The sequence below is a fragment of the Monodelphis domestica genome, chromosome 7, assembly GCF_027887165.1.
Source record: "Monodelphis domestica isolate mMonDom1 chromosome 7, mMonDom1.pri, whole genome shotgun sequence".
Classification (NCBI taxonomy): Eukaryota; Metazoa; Chordata; class Mammalia; order Didelphimorphia; family Didelphidae; genus Monodelphis; species Monodelphis domestica.
In genome coordinates this window covers 98632321-98653411 of record NC_077233.1, presented here as the reverse complement: position 1 = coordinate 98653411, position 21091 = coordinate 98632321, and the positions used below count along the sequence as shown (strand labels likewise).

Sequence of the window (21091 nt, the reverse complement as noted above, 5' to 3'; positions counted from 1 at the left end):
ATCTTTTCAGAGATGAATACTCCAGAAATCACCAGGCTACATACAAGGCTGGCAGCTAGGGTCTAATGAGGTAATTCCCCCACCCCCCACCCCCCACTTAGTCATGTGTTTATGTCAAGGAAATCCTTTTCCTGGGTTGTCTCTCCCCCTGTTAAATGGAACAGTGCTACTTATAGGTTTGCCCTATTGGAGTCACTCTTAGAAGACTGTCAATCAGGGGTGGTGGTCCCAATCCAGACGTTTTCTTCCTTACAGTTCTCTTCCAGCCCCAAATAGATGAAGGGACTCCATAGCTTCTTGGACCACCAACCCTGATGAAATGAACCAAAGTAGAGTTATTTGTCCACCTCACAGCCTTCTAGGCTGTGGTTGGTTTAGACTGGTAGGTTTAACCACTCAGATTAGATTAGATTTGATCCGATTAAAGCCCAGACCTATTTGCTTCTGGCTTGGCAGCTGCCAACCCTTTTCCTGGCTGAGCCAGGGCCCCATTTGGGAGGGTGGAGTAGGGCGACCTGTGATCTCCCAAGAGATAAACATGCCTTTTCAGGCTCCTCCTCCACCCCTCCAGAAGCTCCTCTCCTCTGCACCTTGGGAATTGGAAGAGGGGAGGAAGAGGGGAACTCGTGGAATTTGAAGGGGGGGGATGGGGAAATGGCACAACATCTCTAGGAAGAGAAGTCTTCTGTTTTGGGGACTTTGGAAGGCCTTCTAGGGAAGCAAGGATGTGCTCTCCTCACTGTTCAGTTGGCCGATGAGGTTCCTTTCAACTTAGATTCTGAGATTCTGGGAAAGTCTTCCCAGTACGCAAATAGTCTCCGTAGGAATGCACAGATTATTGTCTATGCTATGGTGAGTCTGCGTGGTGTCTGTCTGTGTGAGCATGTGTGCCTGCAGCCCAGTGTCTGAATTCCTGTGTCCCCACATGGTCTAAGGTCAAAGTCTCTCTTACAGCTTGTGGATATCTCAAACGTTCTCTCTACCACTCCCAATTCCTGAACCTTTTTGTGCACAAAGTGAAGTCGGGCCCGTCCCTTTGGGCTTGCTTCCTCTCCCTCACCCCCCAAATACACCCCACACAAATCTATGTGCAAAGGGCCGTTGTCCAAGGCTGGTGTGTGCCCAGCTGCCCTCGGTCCTCATGGAGCTGTTTTTGCATAGCCTTTCTCCGTGTGTCCGAATCCTCAGTCCTTTCGCGGCTGTGAGGAGGTGGGGGTACTGCATCCCCTGGGGATGTGGGTTCTGACATTCTCTCCTTCTGGAAAGAGCTGTCATTACATCCCCTCAGCCTGTGCATGTTCAGGGTGAGGGAGGTGGTCTTAGCAGCCCCTCGAGGCCCCGTTAAGGCTCCGGGGAGAGAAGGCGGGAAGACATCTCCCCAGACACCACCATTCCGTCCCTGCAGTCGGTTGGCCAGTCGCTTGAATGGGAGGCGGGGGAGATGTGAGGGGAAACAATCAATGCTTGCCAGTCTGGCCCCTGCAGGGGCGGAGGCTGTGGGTCATTGCCGGGTCTCCCCTGTCCTGGGCAATGTCAGTTATTCTGTCCCTTTCTCTAGGGCATAGGGGAGACGGAGAGGGTGTATTCTCCCGCTGGCTGTTCAGTCTATCTCCTCTCTCCCGGACAGAGCTGTAGGTCAGTCGGTCAGGAAGGGGTGCGGCTGAAGGGCCGAGGCACCCCTTTAGTCCCCCTCCTCTGCGGGCGGAGATAGTTGGGGGGAGGGGGAGGAAAGGAGGAGGCCCCCAGAGCCAGGCGTCAGCATTACGTGCGGAGGAGCCGCGGCTGGTGCAGTTGGGAGGGAGGCGGCACCGGAGCCGGGGCTATGCAGCCCGCCGGGGCGCTGGAGGGGCGGTGCTGAGCGCCGGCAGCTGCGGTTGGGAGGGAGACCCCGGAGAGAGGGAGGGAGGTGCGGGTGCCTGAGAAGGGAAGCAGAGGGAGAGCGGGAGCGGGAGCCTGGCGGAGGCTCCAGGAAGAGGACGGAGCCACCGGCGCCGGGCCGGGGAAAGGACCAGGGCGGCATGCGGCTCTTGCTGCCCTTTGCGGGCTGAAGCGCGAGCGGCAGTCTTGGGGAGGCGCCGGCGGCACCGGCGGGAAGCAGCAGCCGGAGGAAGAGGAGGAGGAGGAAGACAGCGGCAAGAGAGGAGCTGAGCCTGGTCAAGCCGGAGCTGAACGGGCAGCAGCGGGATGGGCCGAACGGGGCATGCGGGGGGCGAGGGGCCGGTCCGCCGGCGGTGGTTGCTGCTGCTTCTGGGGGTCGTGCTGGTCCCAGCCGCCCGCCTCGTCGGGGCCGCGCCGGGTAGGTGCAGAACGAGACCCTCCTCCCTACACAGCCCAGGCGGGGGTGGGAGTGGGGGGAGGCAGGTAGTGAAGGGATGGAGGTGGGGAGGCACGGGCCTTGGACCCCGGTCGTGCTGAGCACCCCTCAGACAGACACCCCCAGACCGATGAGACTGAAACAGAGGGAAGGGGAGTGTCTCCCTCCCCAAAACCAGATCAGTGGGTTGGGGGGGGGTGATGCGGGGCGGGGGTGAAGCTCCGAAAATCTCTCACATGTCAAAATCCCCCACTCTTTTGGAGACGGGGTGAGGGGAGGCTCCGGTAAGAGAAAGGGGTTCACAAAGATTGTGTTCCCCGCCCCCCAATCTTTCTAGCTGCTCCTCAAATTGGCTGCGTCCGAGCTATACTACTAACCCCCCACCCCACCCCACCCCACCCCACTGCCTGTCAGTGACATTTTCGCCCCTAACCCCAGGCTGGGAAGGGACTCGAGGTGAGACGGGGCGGAGCCACAGCAGGGAGAGACCGCTAAGCTTGGGGTAGGGTGTGGGGGTTGGAGGGGGGACTGGAGCACAGCCAGCTGCAGGTGGCCAGGGCACTCGGGCTGAGGACCTGGGGAGGGGGCTGCAGGCTGCCCGCCAGACAGCGGGGCTCTCTCCAGGCCGGGCGCCGCCCTAACGCCCTCGTTCTTTTCCTTCTCTTCCTTGCTGTCCCACCGCAGCCTCAGAGCTCAGCATCGCGGGTGATGTCCGGCCTGCCGTCGGGGAGCGGGGAGGGCCTGAGACTCGGGAGCGGACGCTTCGGGCCAACAACACGCGCCAGGAGGAAGGCGCAGGGGAGGACGAGGCAGCGGCCATATCTGAGGGACCTGCAGGTCTGGGTGGAGATGAAACTAGCCCATGTTGGGACTGCCCCCCGGGGACCACTATCCGAGTGGGAGCCCTGTCTGAAGAAGCCCTCCTGGAGGCTTCCGCAGCAGTGACCGGGGCAGCCTGGCCCGAGGCCATGACAATGGAGCTAGCTCCTGAGAACCGAGAGGAGGTTGGCAGTGGAGATCCCCAGACCGGCGGAGCCACGCTCCCTGGCCTTGAAGAGGCACCCAGGCAGACAGAAGTGCCACCCTCTGAGGAAAGTTGGGGTCCAGCTTCAGAGCCCGTAGGGGCCAAGGGGCCCCCTTCTCCTACCCTAGGGGGTCACGTTAGCCTTACCCTGCCAGGCTCTGCGCCCAAGCTTCCTGATGTGTCCCACAAGGAAAACCCCTTGGAGTTGTGGCTTAGCCTGGGCAGTAGCCTGCCCGACCCTCATGTGCCAGCTACTGCCTCCCCGCCTCTGGGTACTCCAGAACCTCAGCCTTCCTCAGAGATCATCGACATTGACTACTATGATGGCTTAGACTCAGAGAGCCGTGGTGCTGATTTGGGGAGCTTCCCAGGATCACCTGACTCTTCGCACCAACACATTCACCCGGGTGAAGATGCACCATCCTGGAGCCTGACTGATATATATGATGACTTCACTCCTTTTGATGAGTCTGACTTCTACCCCACCACTTCTTTTTATGAGTTGGAAGAAGAGGAGGAGGAAGAGGACGAAGCAGCTGTTCAGGATCTGGAAGATGAAAATGACCAAGGACTACCTGGCCTGACACCCAGCATGGGTCCAGGAATTTCCCAGCCCACCAGTCATTGGCATGCAGTTCCTCCCCAGCAGACTCTGGGGGTGATCCCGGACAACAGCATCACCTTCAGGCCTCGTCCAGGAGAAGCAGGCAAAGAGCTGGCACCAAGTGAGAATGGCACTGTGTGCCGAAGTGGCTTCGTTAGACACAATGGCTCTTGTCGGTCAGTGTGTGATCTCTTCCCCAGCTATTGCCACAATGGGGGCCAGTGCTACCTGGTGGAGAATTTAGGGGCCTTTTGCAGGTAAGGGTGGGACAGCGGGATGAACAAAGTCCAAAAAAACAAACAAGCCCCCAATTCTTGGGAATATTGTAACCTCTTTCTAGGAATGGTGGAGTCTTCAGGAAACAAAAGATAACTTTCTTAAACACCCTAGATTCCCAAGGGTTAGAATTATAGAACCTAATCAATCCACAATAGTGTCTATTGGAAGATTTCCATTTTGAGTTTCTGCCCTAGAATTTATCCTGATCTATACATTTTCCCACTTTTACATCTTAGAAAATGGGTCTTGCTACCCAGATTTTTTGGAAGCAGTCTTCCTGGTCAGATCTGCACACTGCAGATGGAAATGATAGATTTCCTTTAAGAATAAAGAGAAGATTTTGGATGAGATCCTTGAAGGGCTGAGAAACCCATGAAGGAAAATTCCAGCTTCAAGAGCTAAAAGAGGATTGGCTCTCAAGATAGCAATAAAGGAGACAAAGCACTTTGGAGTAGAACAGAATAATGGACCCTCTTTTAATTCTTATTCTTAATACAAAAGGAGCAAAACTAATCTTAAAGGGAAGCACTGGGATGATAAGAGATGGATCCATCCTCTTTTAAGAGGATAGATTTTGAATTGAATTGAAAGATCCCACCTCCAAATTCCATGTTCAAAAGTTCTCAGAGCTCAGTATCACCAACCCCCTTCCTTTCTTACTCCTCTTTGGCCCTCTGTATTTTCCAGGGATCATTCTTGGCTAGACAATTATCTAGTACATCTGTAAACCACTATTGGTTTAATAGCTTATTACCACTGGTACCTTTGCCAAACCTACCATTTCCTCTCCTTCTGACCACTATGGGCAATGTGATAAGCACTAGGCTTGTTATGATGTGGGAAATGGAGCTGTCTTTCTCATTGGTAATATATAAAGCATGTCAATAGACAGAAGAGGCTAATCTTCTATGGAGAAAACTCAGAAGAGATTTCCTTGGTAATGGACTCAAAGATCAGCCCTTCAAATGGGCAAAATTAGCAAGCTGAGTCATGAGTTTCTTTTTTGGAGTCTCCTAGTCCCCTGCCATGCCCACCATTGCCAGAAATGTAAACCAGCCTGTTAGATTAATGTTCAAGATTCTACTTTTTTCTTCTGCCCTCCATCCTAACTACCTTGAAACCCAGTCCATAGTATAAAGGAACTGAGTAGTTTGATGGCTTTGGAAACATTACTATAGAACATCTAGAATAGACAGGCTGTTAGCCAATCCTGTATCAAAACTTAGAGATCATCCATTCACTACCTGTCTTGACACTGGTCTTTTTATCTGATGTTTAAACTGAAAATGGGGAACTTCACTTTCAAATAAGAATGATCAAAACTAGAAAAGCTTGTCTATGGTTTCATAGGACCTCAAGGGGATATATAATTTAAGAATGTCTACCATTTTTCTTGAATGCACAATTCCTTCATCTTCAGTAACTCAACCACAGATTTTATTCCTGAGGTTCTTTTCACTTAATTCTTGGGGAGGAAATGAAGTCAAACCACTTAAATCCTAAATAGAAAGATAATCTATAGGAATTAGTGTAGAGATTCTGAGTTTATTTGATCTGAGACTAAAGCTTGTGTTCTTTTCTGCAAATGTTTTAAATCATCTGGAACTGCTTGGAGTCAGCTGTAGAGTCTCCATTATAGGTTGTCTATCATGATCATCTGATAGCTCCACAAGGGACCATTCAATTACTATCACAAGGGAAAACAAAGAGTCTCATTTGGTAATTTTCTAACAGGAAATTATGGCTACTTTCAGTGCCATCACCTGATTAGTGTCCTAAGGTTCTGCTTCTAGAACCTTAGTGTGAGGTGAAGAAACCATAGAGGAAATACTAGTCTGTGCAACATGACAGTCTTTATCATAATATCCTTGGCATCCAGTCTAGTAAACTGAGTTTTCTACCCTTTGAGAATGTAGCAAAAATAAAAATTTGAAATTAAGATCCTCAGTAATTTCTTGAAGGCTGTAAAGGCTCTTAAAACCTTTTTACAATCATAAACCATCCCCAAATGGGAATGTAAAATTGCCCTTCATGCTGAACTGTTGAGCTTTGGATCAACTCACACAGCTCTAGCAGTTCATGTGCTGATCTCAGAAGAAGCCTCTCTCAATTTCATCCCAGTTGCCCTTTTCCCATTTTTCATCCAAGTTGTACTCCTATGTTTCCCTAATTAAAGACTCCAACCCGGGCAGTACATCCATAAGCAATGGCTAGAAAGCTCTTGTGCATTCCAGGCACATATGACTGAACCCCCAGTTGCTGTCTGCAGCAGTTTCTGTCTCCACTGCCTTCTTTTTTCTGGAAGATAAAGCAATGGGGGGTTAATTTCTCTGTAACAACAGGATAAGGACTCTCTGGTAAGAGCGATCTGAGTTCTCTAGGGTCTAAAACAGTAAAAGTCCTCTGATGTCTTTGATAGTTCAATTTGGAAAGAAATCCCTTGGGTTCCAAGCAGTACCCCTGAGACTGCAGTAGCAAATTTCTTCTTGCAAAATTCCCTTTCTAGGGCCCCATTCCCTTGTCATTCAGTGGGGTTCATGTCCTCCTTCCATCCCCTTTTCCCATCTCCCTCTACATCTTTCCCCTTTGAAGCAGTCTGGTTCCCATGGAAACAGCAGTGTCATTGGAAGAACTGGAGCCTGGAAATGTCCTCAAGGGCAGGAGAAAGTCACCCGACAGAGAGGCTAGGACGGTGCTTAGAGAGGAAAGTCTAAAGGATTTTGTATAATAGTTTAAATAGCAATAGGAAGAGAACTTGAAGGGTCACATTCTGGGGGGGGGGCATGGAAATGGGGCGGGACTGTCTGTGCTTTTATCCTTATGTCTTTTTTGCTTCCTCATGTATATTGGCTTCTAGCTAGCTATGTGTTACAGGGTATATAGCTCTAAAGTAAAGAGACTGGTTCCACAAGTCAAACACAAAAATCTGTGTCATTCCTTTAAAGCCATTCATCATATTTGCCTCTTTTTTTAGCCCCTTTTCATCTGGGGTTCTTGGTATCAGAGATCATGTCCAGGAAAATTCCTGTGACTGCCTTCCTCAAGAGGCAAGTGGACGTAGTGGGAGAAACACTGGACTGGGAACCAGAAGCCCTGGGTTCTCCAACTTAATAGGCATGTGAATATGGAAAAGTCACTCAACTTGTCACTCATAGTCTTGTCTTTCTTCTTTGGAAAATGAAAATAATATCATATACTTGATATTCTTTGCAGTTATGGTTTTCAGACATCACAATTTAGGTGAATATACTCTGTAGATTAGAAAGAGCTATATAGACGCATAAGGTTTTATATTATTAACCCTTTAGGCTATGGATTTTAACCATTTTTTTTGTATTATGGACCCCTTTGGCAGTCTGATGAAGCCTATGAACCCTTCTCAGGTTACTTTTTTGAACTGAGTGACATGTTAAGTTCCAAGTAGAGGTTAGAGAAAAGAAAGGCATATTTTTTTTCTGCTCCAACTTCCCAGATCCTCTGAAATATATTTGATGTCCCTCTGCTCAGGCAGTTATAGGACTCTATCAATCTTGAAAAAGCCTTTGGAATTTAAGGGGATTGGTTTATGTTAGAAGTCCAAAGGAGCCAGGACCTGTGTCTCATTCCTTGTCCTTTTCCCACCTGCTACTTCCCACAGGTGTAACACACAGGACTACATCTGGCACAAGGGTATGCGATGTGAGTCAATCATCACTGATTTCCAGGTGATGTGTGTGGCTGTAGGATCAGCTGCCCTTGTGCTGCTCCTACTTTTCATGATGACAGTTTTCTTCGCCAAGAAACTCTACTTGCTTAAGACAGAGAACAGCAAACTGCGCAAGACCAAGTGAGTCCTTCTTCTATGTCTCCTTCCATAGTGGTGTTCACTCAGTCCCTCAGCAGATGTCCTGAAGCTATGCCAAATAAATGTCATGTAGTGGAAATTGTTCTGGACTTGGATCCAGGAGACCTGCCTCATGTATTTATTGGTGGCCCACTCCCAAAGGCAAGTCATCCCATCTCTGTGAGCCTCAGTTTCCAAAGCTTTAAAATGGAGATAATAGTTGCAGTACCCATTTTTCTGAGGAGAGTTTTTGTAAACCAGCAGGGGATGAGATGACTTGTTCTCCAGGCAAGTTCATTTCTATAGATGGTTTTGAACAGAAAGCTAACTGTCTAGAATTTTGTATGACAGCTCAAACTGGAGGATATCTTTGAAGGCTGGGTTCTAGGGGTGCATGTATTCTCAAGCCTCGTTACATTACGACACTTTATTCTACAGCCTCTATCTCTACCACACTCTGTTTTTGCTCTATATTCTGTAGGTATCTGCCTCTTGGGAGGGCAGGGTGTATTTATGTCCTACATTGCCTGCAGTGCCTGTTTGTCTGCATATGGACTGTCCAGGTACTGCAGCAGTGCTATATCCCCTAGTGGGAATGATGCTGCTCCTTGTCAGCAACACCCCTTTCCTAGCTTGAAGTGAGGCAGCTGAGGCAACTCCAATCCCTGGTATGGGTGCCAGAGATTGGACCAGTTGCTATGGCCATCCCCATTCATTCCTCTGGACAGTAAGAGCTGCTGTCAGCTGCACATGCTTCCTGAATGTACGGCAGCACAATGGAGCCAGAGTTCAAAACCACCTTCCCGGCAGCGGTGATTCTCAGGATGCCAAAAAAGAAAGAGCTCAAAACCTCAACACATCCCTTTTAAAGGCCTGCCAACAATATGGGCATCTAATGTGCCTACCAATACATACTTGTCTACACTCTTACATGCATGTTTCCCTTTGCGTATAGACCTACCACACACACACACTCTTTTGACTGCTTGCAGATTCTCACTGCAAAAATATTAAAATTTGAGAAGAAACTAGAGTTAGCTTTCATTTAACTGAGTTCCTACCTGTCTTAGGTGGAAATTTCTCTTGATACTGCCTGCCTCTCCATTTCATTTGCCCTGAAATCCCAACCTGTGCACTCACTTGACCTAGGGTCCCCAAGAAATGTGACTGGAGGACTTTCCCTCGGCCCACCCTAGGGAAAGGACAAAACGCCATCTGCTAGGTCATCTTTTGCAAAGTGCAGCTGCTGGCAGCTCTGTGTAGTTCTGAAGCTGACCAAAGGAGGGTTAGAGGGGCCCCTTTATTATGCCTGTGCATTGAGGCAAGGCCCTTCTCGGTATTTGTGATCTCCCTGGAAAGACACAGAACTGTTTCCCTGGCTGCTCAGTCAACCACTCCCCTCCCCCACGACAAATACACACACACACAGGGGATGGGAGAGTAGTGGTGCCCTATTCCCAAGCTGCTGCTTAGGAGGAGGAGGGAGGAGAGAATTCTAAGGGATGTCCTCACTGACCATTTGGAAACAACAGAAGTAGGATAAAAAGGGCACCTGATAAAATGAAAAGAAACTCTTAGAACAGGTTCCTTTTCAGAGCCATTGACCAACAGAAGGGAGAATGGAGAAAGGAGTGAGGGGACGGAAGCCAAGAAAGTGTCTTACTTCTGTCTTTGCTCTGGGTGCTTTCTCCAGCAGTGTTCAGCACATCCATAATGGATTCTCTCCATTCTCTAGCTTTGCTGATGTCTCCTCCACATCACCTTCTTTTTAACCAGGTCTTTCCTCCAGCTCTGCAAACTCTCTCTATGGGCAATGGCCTTAGAGATATATTCTTGAGGAGACTTAGAACTAGCCCTTGAGGCTGAAGGGATGCCCCCTTCCGACAGATCTTTTGCACTTGCGACTTTCACTGATGTTCTTTCTCTTTCCTTCTGTCCTGGTCAGCAGATTCCGGACACCATCTGAACTCCACAACGATAACTTCTCCCTCTCCACCATTGCCGAGGGATCTCACCCAAATGTAAGGAAACTTTGCAACACTCCCCGTACCTCCTCCCCCCATGCCCGTGCCTTGGCTTACTATGATAACGTTATCTGTCAGGTAACTTGTCTTCTTCTCATTTCCTCTTCTGCATGCACCAGCCCCTCACCTGTGCCCCTGGGCTACTTCAGAGTGTCATTGAGAGGCATCCTTCAGCACCAAGGAGAGCAGCTTGGGCGGGGCAGCTAGGCTTCCTGAAATTGAGGGCAGGAGCACAAAGATACTGATGCTCCCAAGAACTAAAAGGCATCTGGTCCTAGAGTACCAGATTCAGAGACACAATGTTGCTGGGATTTGGAGAGTTGGAGAAAGGGCTCTTAGTCATGAGGATTCAATCTTGCCTGATTTACAGCTTCATCTGGGGCTTGTAGAAAACACAGGTTTTTTTTCCTTTTTGCTTTTCATGTCACCAGAGCTTTTTTTTTTTCCCTTGCTATGGAGGAGTCTGATCAGTGAAGTAGTAGATAGTCTAGCTTACACTCCCAGGAATGTGAAAAATAGAGCATCCAACTTTCAGGCAGAGATTGAAGAGAATCAGGCCTGCTGGCATGCTTATTGACATGCTTGTTTTAAACAAAGCTGTTTAGGGTCTGATGTCATTGAAAAATACCTGAGCAGCCACTAGTCTGGAATCAGGCTTATGGTGTGATGAATTTAGGAAATATCCATCCAAATTCTATTTTAGGCTGATGGTTTTGTACATTATCAGTTGAAACCCAGGGGAAAGGATTTAGGAACTTTTATAGATTGTTTTAGAAACTTGGTTTAGTCTAATAAATTTCTATTAAGCATCTGCTTAATAGTACAAAGCACTGTGCTAAATATTGTCAGGAGTGGAGATAAAAATTTACATAAAACATGGTCCCAAATTCCATGGAGTCTTCAGTGTAAGAGAGGTCAAGACTAGGTGGGTATTCAATAGAAGCCAAGAAATTTATGGGTCTCATCTTGAAAAAGAGAGGAAAAAAGAAAAAGAAAACAGGAAAGAAGGGAAGGGAAAGGAAGGAGGAAAGAAAGAAAGAAAGAAAGAAAGAAAGAAAGAAAGAAAGAAAGAAAGAAAGAAAGAAAGAAAGAAAGAAAGAAAGAAAGAAAGAAAGAATGAAAGAAAGAAAGAAAGAAAGAAAGACAAAGGAAGGAAGGAAGGAAGAAAGAAAGAAAGAAAAAGGAAGGAAGGAAAAGAAAGAGAGAGAGGAAATAGTATCCTAGCTCTTTTCCATATGAATACCAACTAAAATAGAAATTTTCAGATTAAAAAGATAGTAGCTGAGAGGAGATATGATCAAAGTCTCTAAAATGATGCAAAACCTAAACCAAATTACAAGATATTGGATTCAGAAAGGGCCTTCCTTCGAGGTTATCTAGTCCAATTCCCTCATTTTACAGAGAAGGAAATTCAGGTAAATGGGCTTCCCTAAGGAAGTAAGACCGGCACTGACTTATCACCTTTGAACCTCAAAAAGATAAATTCTAGTCACAGGATTTTTGTGTTTCAAGGAACTTGAGCATTCATTTAGTTAGCATCCATACTTAAAAGGAATCCTCCCTATGATATACTCAACAAACCCATTCAGCTTCTCAAAAGGAGAGCGCTCATAACCTCTTTAAACAACCCATTCTATTTTCATCCTTTTTTATTTTTTTACCAATCACATGTAATAAAAAATTTCCATATACGTTTTCCCAACTTAGATAATCTAACTTACCTCCCTCCCTTCCCTTCCCCTTTCTGTGTTAGCAGGTGGTTTGATCTGGGTTATACATGTATTACTAAGCAAAACATTTCCATATTGTTAATTTTTGTGAGTAATCTTATAAAATCAAAACCCCAAAATATAAACCCAAATAAACAACTGATAAATCATATGTTTTTATCTGCATTCTGACTCCAATAGTTCTTTCTGTGGAGATGGATAGCATTCTTTGCCATAAGTCCCTCACAACTGAACTGGATAATTATATTGCTGAGTGTAGCTAAGTCTATCATAATATTCCACAATTTTACTGTTGCTGTGTACAATGTTTTCCTGGATCTGCTTATTTTACTCTGCATCTGTACATGAAAGTCTTCCTAGCTCTTTCTGAAATCATCCTATTAATCATTCCTTACAGCACAATAGTATTCCATCACCATCATATACCACAATTTGTTCAGTCATTCCCCAACTGATGGGCATTCCTTTAATTTCCAATCCTTTGCCACTACAAAAAGAGCAGCTATAAATATTTTTGTACAATTGGGTCCTTTCTCCTTATTTTTTTATTTCTTTGGCATACAAACCTAGTAGTGGTGTTATTAGGTTTGCATTTTTATAGCCCTTTGGGCATAATTCCAAATTACCTTTTAGAATGGTTGGATCAGTTCACAGCTCCACCAGCAATGCATTAGTATCCCAATTTTGCCACATCCCCTCCAACATTTATCATTTTCCTTTACTGTCACATCTGATGGGTGTGAGGGGATACCTCCTCAGAGTTCTTTTAATTTGCATTTCTCTAGTCAAGAAGGATTTAGAACATTTTTTCATAGGATTATTGATATCTTTGACACCTTTATTTGAAAACTGCCTATTCATATCCTTTGACCATTTGTCAATTGGTGAATGACTTGTATTCTTATAAATTTGATTTACTTATTTATATATTTGAGGAATGTAACCTTTATGAGAGAAATTTGTAAAATAATTTTTCCAGTTTCTCTTTTAATCTTGGTTACATTGGTTTTGTTTGTACAAAACTTTTAAATTTAATATAGTCAAAATTATTCATGTTACGTCTTGTAATACCAGCTCTGTTCGTTACAAATTTTTTTTCCCTGAGATTAAGCCCACATTTGCATTTTTGCATCTTCTATTCAACTCTTGCTTCTATCCTCTAGGACCAAACAGAATGAGTCTGATTCCTCCTTCACATGACAACTCTTCAAATATTTTAAGACAGGTATCATGTCTCCTCTGAGTCTTCTCTTTTCCAAACAAAACACCTGTAGTCCTTCAACCAATCCTTCTATGACACGAACCCAAGGCCCTTTGCCATACTAATTGCTCTTTTCTATATCCTCACTAGACTCTCATGATTCTCCAAAAGGAACACAGTACTCCAGATGAGATCTGACAAGGGTAGACTGTGGTGGGACTATTGCTTCTTCATTCCTCTAAATTCTCCCTCTCTTAATGCAACCTAAGATTATATTAGCTGTGTTACACTGCTATCTCATATTGAGTTTTTATCCACTCCAATCTCCACATCCTTATCAGATTTGGGATAAAGTGGTTGTCTACAAATAAAAAGAAATATTTAGTTATAGTTCAGACACTAACCATCAGAAACATGGCTAAAAATGTCCATGGGTTAAGAAAGGGTTTAGATAAATTCATAAATGATAGCCCTATAGTAGATTATTAAGGAAAACTAAGGATATTTGGGGACATCACTAAACTTTGAGTTTGCTCTGTTTTGTTCAGTCGTTTCAGTCATGTCTGACTCTTGTGACCCCTTTTGGAGCTCTCTTAGCAAAGATATTGGAGTAATTTGCCATTTCCTTCTCCAGCTTATTTTACAGATGAGAAAACTGAGGTAAAAAGGGTTAAGTGACTTGCCTAAGGTCACACAGCTAGTAAGTGTCTGAGGCTGGATTTGAACTCAGATCTTCTTGACTCCAGGCCTGGCACTTTATCAACTGTGCCACCTAATTGCCCTACCATTCAGTCATTTCAGTTTGAATTTGACTCCAGAGAGCCACAAAGGCAAAGTTTGAGTTTCCTAAAGGCTTCTCCAAACTATCCTTTGGGGCATGTTACTGTCAAACAGCTAGTCCTGGCCCAGCTGGACTAAGATCCTTGAGCAAAATGACAGTTCTTGGGATCCAAAGATGAACTTTTCACAATTACTCATTTGTATGCTGACAAAAAAGGCATACCAGGGATCTTTTGCACTTCCAGTTAAGTATTTAAACACGAAGTGAGATCACCACTTGCTTGTTGGAGAAAGAAAAGGTAACCTCCCACTTGTTGAAAGTTTCATAGTCTGATCATCGTGGGGCAAAGATTGTATGTTTCCCTTTGATAGTATGTGATCCTGCTTTGTGAAAAGGGATCCATAAAAAGCAAGATATTTTATACTAAATCCACAACACACTCAGCTTTGCAGAGAAAAACCCTTGAGATGAAAGAGCTTCCAACACTGAACCCCCAAATCTTTGCTGCAGGGGGCGAGTTAATTTTCACTCCTCTTCTCACTTGCTCTCATCATCATCAGTACCCCATGGAAATCCTGAATTTCTCCTGGGTGGCAGGAAACCCGTCCTTAATTGAAAATTAAGTTTTGCTGGGTTTTTTTTCCAAATTAGTAATAATTTCTGACACTCTCAAACGTTTTATTTTGTTCTTGACTCATCTCTGTGTCCAGATTAATAATCTAGGCATAAAAAAATCCTTATAAAATCATCCCCCCCCAAACAGCATATGATCCTCAGACATGTTCCTCTTTAAATTCTCAAGAACTGAAAGGGACCAAAGAGGGGACCGTTTAGCCCAAGCCCTTCATTTTACGGTGACGTGAGGCGATTTGTTTGACATCCTACAAGTCGATTGTGCATCTGAGATTAAAACTCAGGTCTTCTAGTCCATCATTCTTTCCAATTCAGTTACAACCAACAGACGCTTATTCAGCACCTGCTATGAGCACGCGGTGGTGTTAGGCGCTTGGTGTCAGCGCGCTAATGAACTCTGGGGTCTGCCGCATTACGTAATGGGTCAGTTTCCTCTCCAGGTACTTGTCCTTTCAAAGGCACACTCTGAAACAGCTTCTGCCCAACAAAACCTGCTGCTTTGAAGACTAAAGCGGGGGGGAGGTGGGAAGGACATATTGCTCGCCTATGTGCAAATAACACTTCCCCTCCCCGTCCTCTGTTGCTCACCTCACCTTGTGCTGACACTCACATTGGCCCTGTTGGACCGATGCGAGGTAACTGTAGCTGGGGGGCCATCGTATGGAAGTCTGTGTGTAAGTCTCTTGTGTAGCTAAGCAGCAAACCTGGAAGGGAGGATCAGGAGAAGAGGGAAGGGTCCATTGTTCAGCAGCAACCTTCCTCCCCCTACCTGCTGAGGTTTGTGGGTTATCCAAGTGGAATGGTGAGTATTTGGAAAAATGGCTGGGCAACAGCAGTTCTCCTGTGTATGGGACACAAGCGAAGGCCACCTGCCCTTCTGGCTGCGGTGGGTCCTCCTGGCATGGGAGGTATAAAGGAGAAAGTTGTAGATGGAACTCAGGACCCTCAGAAGGGAGGGGATTTTTACCGGACGCTCAGCTGCCCGATTCCTTATACTTACAACCTTTTGTTTGTTGATAGGTCTTTTCAAAATCTGTCCCTTGGCTACCTCCACTTTGACTTCTTTAAAATTTTTAGCTTGCCAGACATCTCTTTTTTCCCCCCACGTGCCTAACAAAATGCAGGATTCTAGAAGCAAATTAATGAATGCTATAATTCTTAGAGTTGTGAGTCTGGATCAGAAAAGATCCCAAGCTCCAGTTTGGTCCCAATAATCTCTAAGCTATGGGGTGCTGATATGCTCGAAATAAGTCTTGGGGTACCCATAGTCAGGGAGAATCATTTGGTCTGTTGTTTTCCCAAATGAAGGGTCTTCATTCTTGCTGTAAAACTGAGCAGACCATGGGAATAGAGCTCTAAAGATTCCCGTTATTTGACTATTCAACTAACTAGTCTCCTAGGATCACCTCCTGGGGAAAGGTTTAGGTAGAATGTTCTATATGTAGACATAGGTTGCCAAGCCCTTCAATTAATCACCAATTATTTATTAAGCACCTCCTATATGCCCTGCACTTTACTAGGCACTGAGGGTATACGGGTGAAGAATGAAATAATTCCTTCTCAAAAGGGAGCTTAGCACATTCTTTAGGGTAGTACTAATATAAAATGGCTTCTACTGCTGCTATTTAGGCAGAAATGTTGAGTGGCAGCTTAGCAATTGTTCGTTTCTCAGGATGTGTTTCCCATTCCACTTAGCCCAAAATTTAGGACTTTTTTTCTGATCTCTATTCCTGCAAGGTTCAAAGGGGCTAAGTTTAGTTTGATTCCCACACCATGGCTTCATCAATCCAAATTTCTTTGTATTAGAACAATGTACCTGTGGCTTTGGTATATCCCAAAGAATGGGAAGAGGTATCAAAGGAAACCCCTGGAATGTAGAAAAGATAGTACCTTGCTGGGAGGCCCCCAAAGACCAAAGGACTTTTGCTGTGGTTGGAAACCAGTTTTGCTAAAGGCTTAAAATGAGGAGAATGCAGGTCAGTCTCCTGGGTGTATTTCCCCCAACAACCCTGAAAAAGAAAGTTTCCAAAATTCTCCATGAAAAAGCGAATGAAAATGTCACAGCTATTTCGTGCCTCAGTCAGCTGTCTTGCTTATTAATATCCGAAGTCCATTTCTTCTTCTTCATTATCACTAAAGTGGATACAAAGGAACACTCCTCCCATGTGTGAAGAGCTCTGTTAAATCTATTCACTTCTGCTTAACTATTTTTGGTCCCAGACTAAATAACCCTCGTTCATTTGAAATTTCTTCTTAGTCCCTTTTTTTTAACCTTCTGACTCTTTTTCATTGTCCTTCCTGGAACTTTCTATAAGTTTACAGTATCTCTCAAACTGAAGGGCCCTGGGCTAGATTTTGGCCCTTTGGTAAGGGTCTGGCTCATGTTAAATGTCAGGCGCAGGTTATTCTTATATGCTTTTCTCTTATTCAGACATCTCAGTATCTGGCACGGCATGGCAGTTTTGGAAGGTTTGTCTTCAGTATCCCTCTAGCAGTGAGGGCTTAAGGCATGAAAAGTCAAACTAGGTCACAGGGTAAAGGAGTGAGTCAGTCAAGATGAAACTTGAATGAATGGGCCCAAATAAAATGTTACAAACACATCTTGGCTGGATGTCAACAAATAATTTTATAGTAGGTGATATGCTAAGATAACCAGAAAAGTGATGCTGAGTTTAACCTGACTCCTGTCTGTACGGAACCCAACAACTTAAAGGCATTAAACCCAGTGGCTTCTTGCTTTATAGAGATGATAGGGAAACACACTGGGTCAACACCTGAAATGTGATATGAGAGAAACCCATAACGTGAATGTTCTCAGCCTCCTCCTCAACTGAAGACTTCCCAAACTTCACTCAGTCACACTGATGTGCTACAGAAGGGGATGGGCAGCAGAGAGAGTACAGCAAAACTCCCAAACTTATTGCATGGCATGAATACTTGTGTCCTTAGCAATGGGAACTGGTGCATATGCTTGGGTCAAGGGAGCACTGAAAGTTAAAATGCTTATAAAAGAAATGGCAGCTCGAAAGAGGGGATAACTTCAGCTAGTTGTTACTTGTCGCCATATGCCCAGGTGATTCAATGAACTCTTAGGAATAGTTTGTAGTGATTTTGAGAGTCTTGCTGGCCATTTAGAAGAATAATCACAATTTTGTGAGTTTGTTGGTCATTGACTTCAAAATTGGTTCAGAAGTGGGTAAAGGCAGGTGAGAGGATTGTGAAAGAAGAGGAAGAAAAGAAACAAGGAAGGAAATAACACCTGGAGTTTCAGTGATGTAGAATGTAAGATGTGAATAAAAGTCTCTTGAAAGCACACCAGTTGTATTAAAAGACATGTATAAGAGGTTATCTAGTACAAGTATAGGGTCCCTTCAAAGATATAACCAAAAAGACAATTGCCCTATTTTGGAGGACATCTGTGGGGGGAATGTGGTGCCTACCTAGAGTGAGGGGGGGAATGCGGACTTGACTCGAGCACAGATAATTCGAGACCATCCAGACAACAGAAATCATTCTTGTGAACTGCCTTCATAAGGAAGTCATTTTAGTTACAATCTCTTAATCGGTCCAGGTCTGATAAAGACTAATAGGTTAAAAAAGAGTTTATATTTTTATTCTTTTGTTAAAAAAAAAAAGGAATCATTGCTGTACAGATTAGTTGCTCCCAAAGTTACCCTCTATCTAATTAGGATTAGCAAGTAGAAAATATCCCTTGTGCCCACAGAAGTGTCCTCCCAGGGACAGAACAGTATGTAAGAAAGCCCTGGTAGCAGTAAAGTCAGCAGGAAGTAGGCAGACCTGAGTAAACCTCTTAATATGGAAGATCTTTAGCTTACTTGAAGACTAATGGGAAGGCTTTTGAGTATCCAAGGCTCTTCATGACACTGCTTCCCATGATGGTGATGATGAAACATCTGAGAGTTACCACTAAATTCAAGCCATTTGGAAACCACTTAGCTAGAAGATTGCAGCATGAGCAAACCTAAAATTTGTGGTTCCCTGTCCTAGAAGAACACTTGTATAACTTACCATTCCTTTTCCATCTAACTTGGATCTTATCCCATCAAACCTTTTGGTTTCCTAATGGTAACTCATCAAGAATTTCTGCCAATCTTAGTGTTCTCTCTTTTTTTTTCCTTTCTCAGGTCTGCTATCACAGATCTGATGTTGGAAACTTATTCTATCTGATTTTTTCTCTCATTCTTTCTCCTCTCCCCCTCCCCAAATTTTTCCTCTTCCAGGATGACTCCAACATATCCCATAAAATGCAGGATGTTCTGAAGTCCTGCCTAAAAGAGGAGGAGTCATTTAACATTCAGAATTCCATGTCACCCAAAAATGAGAGTAACAAAGGTGACCAAGATGACTCGGAAGTGAACTGTCTCCAGAATAATTTAACATGAAGCAAAGGAATAGGAGGAGGAGGAGGAGAAGAGGAAGGAAAGAAAATTGATCTATTGTACAGCTCCATTTCTTGTAACCATTTGTTAAAATTTTCCTTTTTCTGATTTCATGGCATGCTTTGATGTATTTTGTACAGAGGGGGGGGAAACCCACAAAATATGTGAAGAGCCTAAGCTGACTTGCGTGCATTGGGGTGTTTGATCTGTGCTGTCTGTATATTGCTTGGGTTAGTTCTGCTGCTGTGATTTCTAAACCTTTGCTGTTATTCAACTGACTTTTTTTGTACTTTGATCCACCTTTTTTTGAAATACAAGTAAAAGCAAAAAAAAGAAAGTTCTTGAAATAAAACATTTTTTAAAAGTTGCCCAGCTTTCTGGGGGCTGTTGTCTTTCTTCCCTGCCCATCTGTTCTTCTTGGTGAAAAGGGAAGACATCACTACTGTTGATCAGTCAGCATTGTCCACTCCTCTCCCATCCCACCCAACCTTCTAGTTTCACCTGTTTCCGAATGGTTGAAATTCTGCATTCTCACTCTGAGGTGGGGAGTGGGCACCTAGAGAGTATACTGACTGGCAGCAGCATCCTAGAATGCAGCCTCCCCTCTCCCACAGCCTAGGATGACAAGAGGAGCCAGGTATGTGGTTTAGAGGACTAAAACACCTGAAAGCTTGTGCTCCCCATCCCCTACCTAGTCAAATTTGGGACCAATATTAACACAAATAGTTTCCCTCCAGTATGATTCATGAGAACTCTAATTTTCAGTATCTTGCACTGCTTTGTGGCCATTTTATTCACCATATTAGGGATTTATTAAAGTACTGTATGACATCTGAGTCTGATGAACTCTCCCAGGAGCCTGGAAAGGGAAAAGTCTTATCAGGAAGGGGGTGACAACAGAGAAAGTGGGGAGGGGGCAGTCATAATAGAGCTGCCAGATGTGCGAGACCCAGGATGTAGACCATAGAGGTGAAAAGGAACCTGCCAATGTGACTCTTAGAGCCTGACATTGGTCCTCTGTATTTGTCTCATCTCCTGACTTTGGTTTGTGCCAGAATGGCTTTGTCTTAAAAGGCTAATCTTACTGTTAACTACCATTTAACCCAAGTTTATCTTTCAGCATGCCTCAAATCACATATGCCTCATTAATGGTTGTCAGCTTCTAGCAAAGGATTTAGGGGACAGCATGCCCAGGAATCCTCAATCTGGTATCAAAGAGTTTGGAACAGAAAAGGTATGCTTTTTGCCTTCAACTCTCAAGAGAAGATGGGGAGCAGGCAATAGATTCTCCAGAAAGACAAACAGTGAGAAAGATGTAGATTGGAGATACACAGGGCTTTTTCTCCCTGGTTCCAGCACCTCTGCTCCTTTTTCTCTGGCCTCTTGCCTAGCCCAGGACATCTGACCTTCCCCCTGTCCAGACCATCATTTCATATCTTATTCTTTCTGCCAGGCTATTTGACTGGCTATATCTCCATTTCTCTATTTTTTCTTCTCTCGCCTCTCTTTTCTATGTTCATGGTTATAAGTTCAAATAACTTTGTATGAAATGTCAGCGAAGATCTCAGTTAACTACTAATTCAAAACTTAATTCCATCTTATTTTCTGAATGCATTCCTCTATATGCTTGTGATCATTGTTAAATATTTTACTTTCAGTGTATGTCATTTATTTTAGAATTTTGTTTGCACGAAGCCAAAAACTCCCTCCCAAAAATATCTCTTGTACCCCTTCTGCACTTCTTCTATTTCTCTGTCTCTCTACATGTGTCTCTGTTCTCTGTGTCTATATCTCTCTCTCCTTTGGCCTCCTGCTCTTTCTCTTTATGGTTATCTTAATGAGTGATTCACAATAACCCAGTGATCTGTTGGACATTTAACAAAATGTATCCTGATAACTAGTTAGGAAGAGAGTTCTTTATTAAAGCTTTGTTTATAACAGACCAGAGAAAAATGAAGAAGTGTTGACAACAAGGGAGAAACTGTGACCAATTAGGTCAGGGGTCCTAAACTTGAGATTCACCTCTGGTAAAAAAAATATAAAATAATTTTTTAAAGAGTGTCTGGCAGGGGCAGCTAGGTAGCTCAGTGGATTGAGAGCCAGGCCTGGAGACCAGAGGTCCTGGGTTCAAATCTGACCTCAGACACTTCCCAGCTGTGCAACCGACCCCCACTGCCTAGCCCTTACCACTCTTCTGCCTTAGAACCAATACACAGTATTGATTCTGAAACGGTAGGTAAGGGTTTTTTTTTGTGTGTGTGTGTGTCTGGGAATATAG

At 44.6% G+C, this 21091-nt stretch overlaps 1 protein-coding gene across 4 annotated transcripts; it reads left to right on the top strand.

Annotated features, from left to right (window-relative positions):
* Positions 1-1125: 1125 nt before the first annotated feature.
* CSPG5 (chondroitin sulfate proteoglycan 5) lies at positions 1126-19180 on the top strand. 4 transcript variants are annotated; one of them, XM_007499709.3, is made up of 5 exons: positions 1126-2296; positions 2999-4199; positions 7859-8047; positions 9993-10065; positions 18655-19180. In XM_007499709.3, exons 1-5 carry the CDS (start codon positions 2185-2187, stop codon positions 18814-18816), a joined length of 1737 nt encoding a protein of 578 aa, XP_007499771.1. In that variant the 5' UTR covers positions 1126-2184; the 3' UTR covers positions 18817-19180. The 4 variants fall into 4 exon arrangements, with proteins under 4 accessions (XP_007499771.1, XP_001375693.2, XP_007499769.1 ...); XM_001375656.5 differs by having other exon boundaries at positions 1342-2296; positions 9990-10146; XM_007499707.3 differs by having other exon boundaries at positions 1348-2296; positions 9993-10146.
* Positions 19181-21091: the final 1911 nt, after the last annotated feature.

Bases quoted from the DNA above. Each gene is read 5' to 3' on its own strand.
- CSPG5 (XM_001375656.5), top strand. From the start codon at position 2,185: ATGGGCCGAACGGGGCATGCGGGGGGCGAGGGGCCGGTCCGCCGGCGG. The intron at 2,297-2,998 runs GTAGGTGCAGAA...GTCCCACCGCAG, and splicing joins CCTCGTCGGGGCCGCGCCGG to CCTCAGAGCTCAGCATCGCG. The intron at 10,147-18,654 runs GTAACTTGTCTT...TTCCTCTTCCAG, and splicing joins ATGATAACGTTATCTGTCAG to GATGACTCCAACATATCCCA.